The 14,015-nt window shown below is 37.0% G+C and overlaps 1 protein-coding gene across 1 annotated transcript; it reads left to right on the forward strand.

Moving 5' to 3' along the window:
• The first annotated feature begins 1,773 nt into the window (after nucleotides 1–1,773).
• LOC122666539 (syntaxin-132-like) lies at nucleotides 1,774–12,058 on the forward strand. The gene is made up of 14 exons (XM_043862557.1): nucleotides 1,774–1,966; nucleotides 2,014–2,048; nucleotides 4,614–4,724; nucleotides 4,905–4,961; nucleotides 5,675–5,723; nucleotides 7,329–7,417; nucleotides 7,499–7,572; nucleotides 8,249–8,291; nucleotides 8,404–8,464; nucleotides 8,616–8,641; nucleotides 8,748–8,825; nucleotides 9,301–9,381; nucleotides 11,114–11,179; nucleotides 11,642–12,058. Exons 2-14 carry the CDS (start codon nucleotides 2,031–2,033, stop codon nucleotides 11,813–11,815), a joined length of 927 nt encoding a protein of 308 aa, XP_043718492.1. The 5' UTR covers nucleotides 1,774–1,966; nucleotides 2,014–2,030; the 3' UTR covers nucleotides 11,816–12,058.
• Nucleotides 12,059–14,015: the final 1,957 nt, after the last annotated feature.

The raw sequence follows: 14,015 nt of genomic DNA on the forward strand, positions 1-14,015 counted from the left end.
TAGGGTTTTAGAATGTTCCCAAAAAGCCCTCTCGTACTCTTCTGTCCCGTGGTGAATGATCCCATTCACCGTGGGTGGAGTGAAACTCGGTCCAAGATTTTATATTTCAAGATATTAAATATAACTAATCTACGTTTTTGGACTTGTCTCTTTACCTATACTCATCCATGGTGCGAGAATCCTTGCATACTTGTCATCGCATTCGGGCGTTGGAAAAAAATCCTATGTAATGCCCTAATCTGGTGGTGCACTGTAGTGCAGGCCTGAGACTTCGACACATGGAAGTTGCAACATCCAATGGTGTCGGGCTCTAGAAGGAAAAAAAAAAAGTTGGCTTGCATCGAGTTCGCATCATTGGATGAAGATTCTTCCACAAGCTCTCAGACCCGCATTGCAATGCACCACCAGATGCCACAATGCAGAGGATTTTAATCCCTAACTAAGCCTTGTTCAGTATTGTTCACTACACTTGGGGCCAAGTGTTGCACTGGTGGAGTTTTAATTTCACAATTACAATTTTATCAATAAAATCATATATATATATATATATATATATAGAGAGAGAGAGAGAGAGAGAGAGAGAGAGAGAGAGAGAGAGAGAGAGAGAGAGAGAGAGATGATCTCCCTAGAACTACACTCCCCCTAAGAGGAAGCCTTTGATGTGTGGATCAAGGTCCAACTCTATCATGAGAGAGAAGGATAATAGGTTGGTAAAATTTCTTAAAATTTTCTAAAGTTTAATTTATAGGAAGAGGCACACTACCCATATGTGATAAGTTAGTAGGTCATTTCAGAGGGAGAAAAAAAGAGATAGACACAGCGGGTGCTAAATCATGGTACACGAACATTATGCCCAATCTATTCCATAATTTATATTTGGAAATAAGTACGTTGTTCACTTTATATGTACTCAAATTCTCTTTATTTATTTATTTTGGTGAACAGTTCTCTTTACTTAGCCTATTCATACTCAAGACTTCATATAAAAATAAGAAAATGGTTTCTGTTGGAGGAGCATGGTGCTTGCGCCCAGACACAACAAGGGGCAAAATGACTGTCCAAATGATTTTTGTGGGGGGAGTATGGTGCTTGCGCTCAAAAACAATAAGGGGTAAAATGACTACCACACCCCTCATGAAAAGCAAAACGACCACACCCCCCAATAGAAAACACTTCCCCTCTATAAAGTCAACCTTCATGACATTGATACCCCGTGCCCGCTCGTAGAATTCGCTACCAGTGCTGAAAAGAAAATTCTCAGCACATCCCTTATCAGAGTAGCAACGTCACCAACCTTTTTCTTAGTTTTCCATTAAACTTTCCCAAGTCCGCTGCTCTATACCTCTCAATGTCTCAATCCTTTTGGTCTCCTACCAAAAAAAAAACCAAAAACCTTTTGGTCAGTCGGTGGGTCCCACCATCAACAACGGGCCTAAAAAGCGTCGTACCTCTTTTTCTGACCAAATTACCCTTTAGAACTCATACCTCTATTTCCTCTCACTCCACGGTTAATTCGTCATTGTAGCGTTGGTCATCGTCAATTATCTAAAATTCAAGGGCAATTGCGTCATTCGATAAGTTATAAAAAAAGGATTTTCGTTTCTATAATATATCTATCAAGAATAGATTATTCAAAATTTCCAGAAAGGTAAAAAATAAAAAATAAAAAGTTCGACACAAACACACTCTTTCTCTCTCTCTCCATTCTCTTCTTTTTCTTCCATGAACTGTCACCGGCTCAACACACCACATCACCAGACTAGAAAATTTTACCAAAAATAAATTGGAAACATCAAAGATCCGTTCCTTCTCTCATCTCTCTCTCTGGGGGTCCTCTCTTCGAAAGTCGAAACTCTTAGACCTGGTTTTGGTTCCTAAGCCAAAGCCAGGGCCAGGTCGAGAAAGTTAGCAGAGCTTCACTTCCTCCACCGGATCCCTTCGTTTCCAGCTGCTATTACAATCAATTTTGTCTCAAAACTTCGCATTCGAAGCTTCTCTTTTTATCACGTCCTTCAATTGTTCTTGCCAACATGAATGACCTACTATCGGTAAGTTTTCCTCATTTGATCCCTCTCTTCTATGTTTCATCCGTTTTGGATTTTCGAAATTGGTCATATTGTAAGAGATTTTATCAAATTCATGTTTCATTGTATGGAATTGTATTCCTCTTTGCCCTAATGCGTTTTTAATTTTCTTAATCTGAAGTGCCTTTGAGCTTTTCTTTGGATAGATTAGTGTCTTTGAGCTTCAATGTCTTTAACTGATGGATTTCCTAAACGTCGTTGGATGTATCAATAAAACAGAAAATTGATAATCCATTCGTGGGAGAACCCTTTCCCGCATCAGGCACTAATATATATTTTTAACGTCTAATTAGATCCGGTAACCGTTCAAGTTAAGAACATGAACGCGTTATTTTTTGTTTCCCTATAATTGGAGCCATCAACCTCTATCCATTTATTCACTAGACCCAATTTTGAATTAAGTTATTTTCTCCCCTTCTAAGAGTTCAAACAAATTTTCTTGCCAATCCAGTAAGGATGAAGTATTCTCAGAGTTCTCAATCGATAGGACATGCTGTTTTTTCCATTCATTACCTTTCAGAATCAGTCTTGGTCTTACAAACTTGTATTCTGAGAGTTCTCCATTGACATACTATTTTTGTCATTCATTACTTTTCAGAATTAGTCGTGGTCTTACAAGCTTTACCAATGGTATGAACAAATCCCTTGCTTCATCCAAATCCTTGCTGCTCTTAAAAACTGATTACTCAACCATTGAGCTAGCAACCCAAAGAATTATGGTGTGTGGATACGATCAGGATTAAATCAAAATAAATAAAATTAAGATATTGCATTGCACCACCCCATCAAAACATTGAACTATTAACTAATAAAAATGATTAAAGAAAGGCATTTTATGATAGATTACGAACACAAAAACAGGGAGAAATACAAAAAATTCTATAACTAAAAAGAAAAATTTATAGACCACCTTTCGTTTTTTTCAATTCCTTTTCATTCAGAAGATACTAGTTGTGACAACAATGCTCTATGATCAGCTAGTGCATGAATCCAGCAATCAGTTTTTAGGGATTGAGTGTGTTGTCTTCAATGATGAGAAACCGTTGATTTCAGAATTGCGTCACACAAGCTGTTTATGAACCACTACGTTATAAGTAACCGTGACGATCACCTTCTGGAGATTGGGAATTCGGCTAAATATGGGAATAACATAGAAGCTGAAACGAGCCTTGGAAAATACTGTCAAAAAGTTTCTTGACCATGCAGCTTATTTTCTCTTTGAGAGGTTTTTTGGCTCGGGAGGTCTCATGCTGAAGAGCATTGATTTCTTCCAAAGGCTTAGACCTTAATTTTCTCATGAATTAAGTGTAAAAGGATCAGATTTTTATTTGTTTTTGCTTTGCTGTTTTGCCTTTGTTATGTGTCTCTCGAATTCTTGTACCCGTTTTGAAGATTGACCCGATATGACATTTTTTTTTGGTGGTGACCCGAATGAGATTTTTTCTGAGGTCTGTGATGGTAGTGGGGGGCGATGCCCCCGCAGTATGATATGGCGCTACCCGACCCGACCCGACCCGATGGATCGACCCCTTTGGAGGAGTATTTATATGTTTTGTGTCTTGCTGTGTAAGCAAGTGAAGTACGTGAGATTTGGGGGGTTTTCGACGTAGGGTTTTCTGGGTGTGAGTTCTTGAGAGATCTCCACAGTAATCTTCTTCTATTACATAGTGAATCATCTTCAGCTTCGCCCGTGGACGTAGGACATCATGTTGGTGTGTGAACAACGTTAAATCTGTGTGTCATCTTTGCTCTGTTTTGTTTTCTATTTGTGTTTCGTGGTGTTTATTTTAACAGCCTTGGACAAGTAATTTTTTGTTGTTGGGATGGAGCTCTTTTCTTTTTTACTTTTTTGACTTTGCGTATAATTTTGTGAGTTTTCCCCTTTAGCACTTCTTGTGGCTAATTGAAGAGGCCTCTTTCTGTAATTCTCAGTTCCATTTTATCTATTACCTTTACCAATTAGGAGAAATTTTTTTTTTTAAAAAAAAAAAAAAAAAAAAAAGAGAAGAAGAAGAAGAAAAGCAAGAATGAAGAATTGCAAAGAATATTGAACAGTAAATTGTATCTTGTTTAAGGTTGTCAATTTTTTTCATTTAGGAACACGATCTTTTTTCTTACTACTGCCTACAGAGGTCAATGTTGTCATGTTTTCTTGGTTAACACCTTGGTTCTAAAACTTTAGTTGTTCCAACGTTGTGTAGGTTCCTAAATTAGATAATTCGTATGTTAATTTATAATATGGCTCAAGGTTTGGAGTATGAATAGTTAAGATGAGCTTAGGTGTCAATGTGCAAATTTTCTCATCAGTGATATCTCTCTGGTTTTGTATTTTCCTCTTTTTTTTTTAATTTTTTCTTTCTTAAGTGCATTTTTTCAATCTAAAAAATTAATTTATGTAAGCATTAGTGCACCTTCCTGTTTAAATAATGTCCGAGCTCCTTTTCATGTTGAGAGTGTCTTTTTCCTTTCAAATCTACAAATTAAAAGGGTAAATTTATTTCATTTTATTTCCCTGGTACTGTTTTGCAGGATTCCTTTGAGATCCCTCGGGGTCAGGCTTCAAGGGATGGGGATATTGAATTAGGCACCCAAGCTCCTATGAGATCAGGAGACCTGGGATTGGATAAATTCTTCAAACAGGTAGCCATGACCTATTTCAATTATTGCTTCCTTTTTGCATCGAAATCAAGATGATGAGAAATGTCATTGTGACACTTCATTTGTGCCATTCTTTTTGTACAGGAGGTTTTACTATATGTTTTATTCTTTTCTCACACCTAGTTTGCATTTGGAGATGAAATAATTATTTCTATTTTATAGGTTCAAGTTATTGAGAAAGAAATTGAAAAGCTTAATAAGCTATTGGTAAAGCTCCAGGTAAGAATTTAATTTCTTTTTCCAAGTTTTGTTGGTTTAACGAGTGATATTTCTCATTTATTCTATATACATGGATCAGATTTTGGGAAGGGCTCCACATAAATATTTAGATTACATTTTGGTATTTGCTGGTTGCCGAGTTTCTCACCTTATCCTTCCCCATTGGTTAAGATGAAATGATGCTTATTAAATGGGGACAAAAACCATAGCTTGTACATTGGAAATACTTATATGCATTTTTTTTTCAGCACTCTCTGTTGTCATAGACGCATAGTTCACAGTGTATCACATAAACACGTCCATGTGTAAGTTACATATTAGTCATAATAGTTGCAACCTTTGGTAGCATCCTCCCTTCACTTTAATCAAGGATGAGTTTTGTGTAGAAAGATAATGCCAGCATGAAGAGTTGGGTTCGCATCTGAGGTGGCCACTTGCAAAAATGCCAGTGGTTAGGACTGAATCCAGTCCACCCCTTCCAGAACCCTGTGAAAGCTTGCACCGGGATATGGCCCTTCTATGTAAATAATGTAAAACGTTTATTTTGAAGTGTGAAAGAACGGAACATTTGTGGTTGAGTGTTTCTTTCTCTACAAAGAGATAAATGGTTTCAATCTTCTCAGTATCTTAAAAGATGTTACAATCATTCTATTGGGGTCAGGAAGAGGCAAGAGGAGCTTCTAACACCATTTATTTTCAAACAATGTATGTAGAGTGCAAATGAAGAGTCAAAAGCCGTGACAAAGGCTGCTTCCATGAAAGGTAATTCCATGCTCTTGCATATTGTGTTCTTGTTCATGCATGTACACACAAAATAGTGCAGGTATATAATATTTTTCTAAACAAATTGGTACATGTATACGTAATTTTCAATAAAAGATAAGCATGTATGCAAATGTTGTACGTTTCTGTCTTAGAGACAAGTAAGAAGTTGTTAATATTTGTTTTCTGGGCCCGAGATATAGAGTTAGGTTCTGCGCAGAACTCTAATGACATAGCATCGTATAAGTATCTCACATTCTTTTCAACGCTAGCCTTCTGATCAGTGAGCCCCATGTGGAAAATCCCCAAGAATCATTGCAATGGCATGATTATAACAATTTGACCAATTGTATTCTCTCACATGACATAAAGTAAGCAAGATCAAAGCGTGAGGAAAGAAAAATTACCTTATTTTTCTTCCCTGCTTCCCCTTCTGGTTGGCAGTAAGAGTATTTGTATGGATTTAAATGTATAATGAGAGAGATGTATGTTTGTAAGCAGGGTGAACTGCTTTGCAGGAAGCAAAAAGTGAAGACATTTATTTCTGAAGCATGAGTTCAAATTCTACATTTTAGCATTTACCTTGAAATCTGATCAATTTTAAAAATTTTGACTAATCTCAATCAAGTATTTGCTCTTCAGTGACAGTATTTGTATGGATTTAAATGTATAATGAGAGAGATGTATGTTTGTAAGCAGGGTTAACTGCTTTGCAGGAAGCAAAAAGTGAAAACATTTATTTCTAAAGCATGAGTTCAAATTCTACAGTTTAGCATTTACCGTTAAATCTGATCAATTTTAAAATTTTTGACTAATCTCAATCAAGTATTTGCTCTTGTACAAAACCTTCACTATTTCAAAGGTTCAAGATTAATGGTTGATTTCAACTATCATTGGTAGTTTGGTACCAAGATGGAACCAAGTTTATCGAGGACACTGTATGGGTATCAGTTCCTGACATGAATTCTGTGTATTCAGAGTCTTTACTTGCCACATATGCTTTTATATCTGTGGAATTGCATAGAAAGCAGTAGTGCCGATTTTGGTGTTCAACATGGATGGGAGTGGTGGGAGTAAGGCTGCATACATTATGACCCTCCCCAGACCCCGCAGTGGCGGGAGCCTCGTGCACTGGGTACGCCCTTTTACATGGATGGGAGTTGTCAGACATGGACATTTTTTTTATATATGTAAAATGAAAAGTTCTTAAGTATTCTGGATCCTTCATGTTGCTGACGTCAACAGAGCACATCATGGGTGCGGTTATAAAGTCCTTGTAGCGCCCAGGTGCTAGAATGAATATTACTTAAAATGGATTCAAAATAGGCTCGAAGTTAGAAAAATAAACCAAGAAAGGTAATAATAGAGCAACTTTATAGTTTATAGCCTCATCCTATTAATAAGATTTAAATCGAGCAATTCTGACACTTGAGCCATATTCATATCCAATATTTATACCAATTCCTATGTAGCATCAAATTAAAAGCTAGTACATTGTTTGAAAACTAGAATCCTTTTTGACCTCTTTTAATTTGTTTTTTCCTTCGACCATGGTGTCAATGTTCTTTACTTGGGAGCCTCGACTGTTTCTATCACTATGTGCAGGAATCAAGCAGCGTATGGAGAAAGACGTAGATGAAGTTGGAAAAGTTGCTCGTCTAGTGAAGTCCAAAATTGAAGAGCTTGACAAAGATGTACTACTATTTATCTTGCCTTCTCTAATTTTGTGTAACTCTTGGGTGTTTGCTCATTACCCTTCGGTTTCTTTCATGCAGAATATGTCCAATAGGCAGAAACCTGGATGTGGAAAAGGAACTGGTGTAGACCGGTCTAGGATGGCAACTACTATGTAAATTCTTCTTCTCTGCTATTTTATTTTGTTCTATTTTTGAATTTTGGAAGGGAAAGAGTAGAGATCATTCCCTACAAGACTCCATCTTATATACAGTCCTGTAAAACACCAGATCTTTATTAATGGGATGCTCCTAGTAGAAAATTTTGTACCCAGTGAACAATCCAATCATTACCAAAAAAAAAAAACAATCCAATCAAATTAGTGTAACCATTGTTAAGTTCGTCCTTTTCTTCCATTATTGGTTTTTTACCACAAAAGTGCGACTGATTGACTGATTATTTACTATTTAGAACATATAGGCATCGCAATAACCTATATTTTGTAGTTGGAGGTTGGAGCCCATTTGATTTTATTACAGTAAACCTTAAGTGTTCTCATTAACTTAAGTTCTCAAATAAAATCTGCTCATTATTGTTCACTTCTTTGATCTGTCTATAGGTATATAATTCCATTTTTTGTGAATTTTTAATCAAGGCCTACTTTCATGTTACTTCAATCCATAAAACGAAAGTTGTTGTATAATAAGATACATCTATCATGCTACATATTTGGAATGTCAGCATATCCACTCTCCCAAGATCACCATTATTGACATGTTCATGCGAAGCTTAGCTGAAGTTTGATCATTCTATGCCCTGTGAGTCTTATTTAAACCTACATTTGATTCCAGTTCCTTGAAAAAAAAGTTCAAAGACAAGATGTCTGAATTTCAGGTACTGTGTTTTTCCAATTCTCTTCCCTGCAGCTCCCCCTCCCCCCAAGTCATTCTTCCTCTTGTACTACTACTTTAAATGATTTGTCTTAGAATCCTTAAAATCTTTGCAGACTCTAAGAGAAAACATTCATCAAGAATATCGGGACGTTGTTGAGAGAAGAGTTTTTACAGGTTTGTATTCTCCCCCTAGCTTTAATAAGAACAAACGGGATAAAATTGAACATTGTAGATTATATTTTAACTCTTTTTTAGTAGGTAGATTATCCTTATACTGTTGACTGTTCTGATCTTTTTTTCACTTTTGGGATTGTGCAATCATCAGTAACCGGTGAAAGAGCTGACGAAGAGGTAAGATTACTTTTCCCTCATAGAATTTCTCATGGTGTTCTATGTTTCCTACATTTCTTTTATGTTTATATATGCAATGTGTGTTTTGATTATTGACTCTGCACAGACAATTGATCGGCTAATAGAGACTGGAGATAGTGAACAAATATTTCAGAAAGCTATTCAGGAGCAAGGACGTGGCCAGGTTTGCTTCCTTCCCCTTCCTTTGTCGTTTTATTGGTTGTTTTCATCTCTTATCTATGGGTAGAAGATTAAATATTATGTTTTTTTTCATCTCTTGTTTATGGGTAGAACCTTAAATATTACTCACTTGAAAGCTCAGGAGGAACTCTTTTCCATGTTAATATAATTATTCATGTTCAGACTGAGATCTTAATTTCTATATAATTTTTTTTTGGTGGGGGAGGGGAATTGTGGTTCTGTCTGAGCTTCAAATATAGAGTTAAGTTGTAGTGAATACAGCTGAAGTGTAGACTAAATTGAGTCAACTTGGACCACAATGTAGCCCTGAGTACTCCATTAGTAATCACTTCAGTGTGTAAGTGAACAGAAGATACACCTGGTGTATACACTTGGCATTCTAATGAATAATTCCCTCTTTTATGTTCTCCTATATCACTCCGAAGTCCTGATTGGCGAAGCTATTTTCCTTTATGTAGATACTGGACACCTTGGCGGAAATTCAAGAACGCCATGATGCAGTAAGAGAACTTGAGAGGAAGCTTCTTGAGCTGCAGCAGGTACTTCATCATCTACTTGCTTTGATAACTAAAGTTTGGTCAAGATTCAAACCATTCAATATAAACTAAAGAGTGGTTGGTTTTACTACAGACATAAACTTGATGTTTTCAAATCTTGCAGTAAATTTTTTTCCTTGGCCTTTGTTTAAATTATGTACTTTACTTATCTGCCATCTAACACTGAGTTGAATTAGACTTTGAATCTTAGAGTTTAAAACTACACATGGACTACATTCTAGAGTCTAAAATAAGAACAAGTTACTTTTTTATAACCCAAGGGGGTAAGCTCAGTTGGCAAGGTTCAATACCTCACAATTAAGAAGTCCTGAGTTTAATTCTCCTTGGGGTCTATCTATCAAAAAACAGTTGGATTTTATGCTAGACTCTTCCAAACTTCCTCATTCATTGGGTTCTTGTCAGGACGTAAGGAAGTCATTGCAATCTGGTATAATACAACTGAGCATGCATATATACATACATGTGTGTGTGTGAGAGACAGATCCGAACGTTGGATCTAGGGATTGGCTGGGTTGGCCACATGTCTAATTACAGACCCAAATTCAATCAGATACTCTCCCATCTATGTCCATGCAACCCCTTAATAGTCTTGTGCAACCTTAACGTTGCAGACCTCGGCACAACGGTATGGTTTCCATTGTGACATAGTGGTCGACGGTTCGAGTCGGGAACAGTCTCTCCGTGAAGCGGGGGTAAGGTTGCATACATTATGACCCTCCCAGACCCCGCAGTGATGGGAGCTTCATGCGCTGGGTACTCCTTTTTTATGTTTTGCCACATGGCTAACTCCCTAGGCTGAAAGTTGACATCTGAGCCAGGGACTTGGGATCCGCCTGTCCAGAAATTTTCAGTCTGGTCCCTGCCATATGGTAGAACCAGGCACCTGAGCACAGATTCCCTTATTTGACCACCAGACTAGGCAACCTTCTCAAAAAAGAACACAATACAAGTCATAGTGTAGAACACCACCATCGGAAGGCTCCCAGTTACAAGAGTTTCTGTTAAAGCCCTCCACCTCCCCCTCCCCCCCCCCCCCCTCAGAGACACACACAAAACAAAAGCAATAAATAAATAAATAAAATTGGTGTTATGCATTCTCCAGTGGAGGGAATATTTCCTTGAACCTGCACAGACATAGCTTGCCTGATCAGGTGCATGAAGCACCAAGCTCCACCAGAAGGGTCTTGCTGCCTTCTAACCACCCTGGTTTGAGTCTCGTTAATAGTGGTGATCAGCCAACCATTGAAGATGGAATCTTCAAGCCCTTATTAAACGCCTTAATCTCAGCCATTACTGGATCTGACGTTCCAATGGGACCAGACATAACTGAGAAAATAGTTCCCTCATCAAGTCCATTGGGTATAATTGAATGTTATGATCTATTGGGTCGATCTTTCATATCCACTAAACAGTATATGATTCAATTCTTTGCAAATAGTCCATTGGCTAATCATATTGAGTTTACCCATGCTTGTCCTATATTTATAATGGATCTGTCTTGTACCCTGAAGACACCAAATTAACCTGAGCACCCCAAGTCAAGAGGGGCGTCTAGGATTCTCTGCTTAGCATTAACTGAAATTACTTTCTTTTATCTTTCACCTGTACCTTTTAGTAGGAAAACTCCTTACCAAGAACCTTGGATGACGACCAAATGATGCTCCTCAGTTGTAGTAGTTCTGATTCTCTGTTGATATATCCATGCCTTATGCAGATTTTCTTAGATATGGCGGTCTTGGTGGAAGCCCAAGGCGACATGTTGGACAACATAGAGACACAGGTACTGGGCCTTATTTTGATTCTCAATCTTGCAGGTATGAATGATATCTAGACCTGTTTCCAATTGCCACATCCTTGTGGAATCTGGAACTGGAGAGAAATGTCATCTAACCATAATCATGTACTGGAATTCTCTTCTGCTGGTATCTTTGAGGCGCAGAACATTGCCCTTGAGAGTAAAATCTGAGCATATGTCGTGACTTGGAACTTATTTGGCCCTGCCTAGAGTTACTCCAACACCAGAAATCGGCATGATCAGAATTTTGCCTTTGTCAAAAGGATCATCTGTTTCTACTGATTTATGGCCTGTAGTTAAATCAAAGATGTCCAGTGAATGTTGGGCCCTATCCTTTGCATTCTTCAGCATACTTGTGCTTAAAAATAATCTTAGAGAAAATATTAGATTCAGCTTTTCCAACCTTTGTCATTCCATATTCTGATCTGGGCCTTTCTCTGCCCACAGGTTTCTAGTGCAGTTGACCACGTGCAATCGGGAAACACTGCACTGCAAAAGGCAAAGAAGCTTCAGAAAAACTCCCGAAAATGGATGTGCATAGCTATTATTATGCTTCTTATAATCGTGGCTGTCATTGTTGTGGGTGTTCTCAAGCCATGGACCACCAAGAATGGTGCTTAGTCAGGGAGGGGAGGGGCTTCTGTACTGTAATATAGTAGTTATTTTGTTGATATCTTTTGAGAATTTTGTGCCTTCTGTCCAAAGTTATTACCATATTGTTTTGCTTGGTCCAGTTTTCCCCTCTTTGTTGTCAAATTTTTCTGTTTCAATCCCAGCTTCGGGTTTCTTTCTCATGTGCCTATTACAGTTGAGCATTGTACCTGCTATATTTGAGAATATTTGTTATTGGTTTGTTATTATTGTTTTTTAAAGAATAGAAACACACATTGTGCTATTTATTAGTGACCGTGTCTCTCCCTGATCTGGTTCAGTCCCATGGGACTGGGAGTGCCTGCATTTTAGTTGGAATCTCTAAGTGTTTGTTGACTTGATTCTCATGTAGTTAAAGAGAGAAACTCCTATTGTTGATGCTAGAGAATTCCGTGAACATTTGCAAAATAGTGTAATGCATGGTGGCTCATACAATTAAGACGGGATTGGTAGATTTGATGTGATCTATCTAATGGTCAGAATGGTGAAATTTATCGTCTCTGTGTCAAAAATAATTGCACCTTAGGGCCTGTTTGTTTTGCTGTAATTTTTTCCTATCTCATTTTATTGTTTTCAAAGCAATCAAAACCGAGCTTTGGTTGTAATGGTTCCAATTAAATTCGTTTTTTTGGTATGATCATCATCTAATCATGAATCAAATTTTATATTAGTATGTTCTCATCTCACTTAAATTGCTCTACTTTCGATTGGATGCAATATATGAACCAGATGGCAATGGAGTATGATTTAAGAGGAGAAGGGTTGGTGAGCAAGATGCAGGGAGGGGTGGGAACCTTAGCCCACACTGGTGCTATGCTCATCTGCTGGCAATGTGAACAACCTAATTAGGCATAGAAGTTAAAAATTGCACTCTCTTTTTTTTTTTTTGTCATTTTTTCCTTCTTTTAGTCACCAAATTTATAGAAGATCAATGAAATTTATCTCTCATAGCTAGAACTACAAGGATTTTAAATAAAAAACTTCAAAAAGCAAAGACATGTGGAAATCTATGATTTTTCATCCTAATTCTACTGCTTATAAGGTTTCGGTTGATTTTGACCGATTCTTTTTTATTCCTAGTCAAGTTTGATCCAATTCGATTTGAAATCAATAGAGACCCATCACATACCCGATTCTGAATTTTTAAACCTTGTTAGAAGCAAAGTAAGGATATTGTATGCATTTAAACCGTGAAAGAAGTATTTACCCTTAGTGAATCCGGATCCTCTGCCGTAGCGTAGAGGATTTTTATTGTATGTTTTACTTTACTTGTCAATTGAATTACTTGAATTTTAGTATACACTAAATTGACGTGGGATGAGGATCATATTGAGGGTAAAGGCATTTTTGAACTTACGTCCTTTAAGGGATGATATTTATGGCTATTACATTATGACCCTCTCCAGACCTTGTAATGGCGGGAGCCTTGTGCACTAGGTACACTCTTTTTTATGATGCATTTTTCCTTCACGTGCGTTGGAATAAAACTTTTTCCTAACATCTAATATAGTTATGTAGTTTCCTTGGATTGACTAACAATTTCCATGTTTGTTTTAAGCCAAAACTATTGAAATGCTATAACTATATCATCATTAATCAATCTAACAAGTTTCATCACAATACAATTCTCTCATGTGGAGAGATAAAGCTTAAAATTTTTACTTTGAACACCTTCAATCACTCGTTAAATGGTAAAATGTCTTGACATGGTCGATCAATAAGATTTTAAAATTTGACATGTGACTAATTTAGACCATAATTTCTCTATCGTTAAATAATCAAATTATTTGTCAATATAACAATATTTAAAGCAAATGTGTAACAAAGGTTTCTACACTACATGCAACTATTCCAGTCTATGATCTCTCTATCCCACAATCTATATAACTACATCAACTAAACAAATGACAATATTTTGAAAGATGTGTAACATATATTTCTACGAGAAGCAAGCAAGGATCATTTTTACATTATTTCTAAAACTCAATTCCCTTATTCTAACTAAATAGTGTGGACTACATGGATCTTTTCCCCTCTTCTCTTTCCTCGCCCCATATCTAAAGTAATTTTAGGTTTATCCTTAGCTCTTCTAACTTCTTCAATCTAATCAAATCACTTATTTGTACTAAAACATCTAAAAGCCTCTGTACTATTACACATGTTCATGCTA

Source organism: Telopea speciosissima, chromosome 1 (genome assembly GCF_018873765.1).
Source record: "Telopea speciosissima isolate NSW1024214 ecotype Mountain lineage chromosome 1, Tspe_v1, whole genome shotgun sequence".
NCBI lineage: Eukaryota > Viridiplantae > Streptophyta > Magnoliopsida > Proteales > Proteaceae > Telopea > Telopea speciosissima.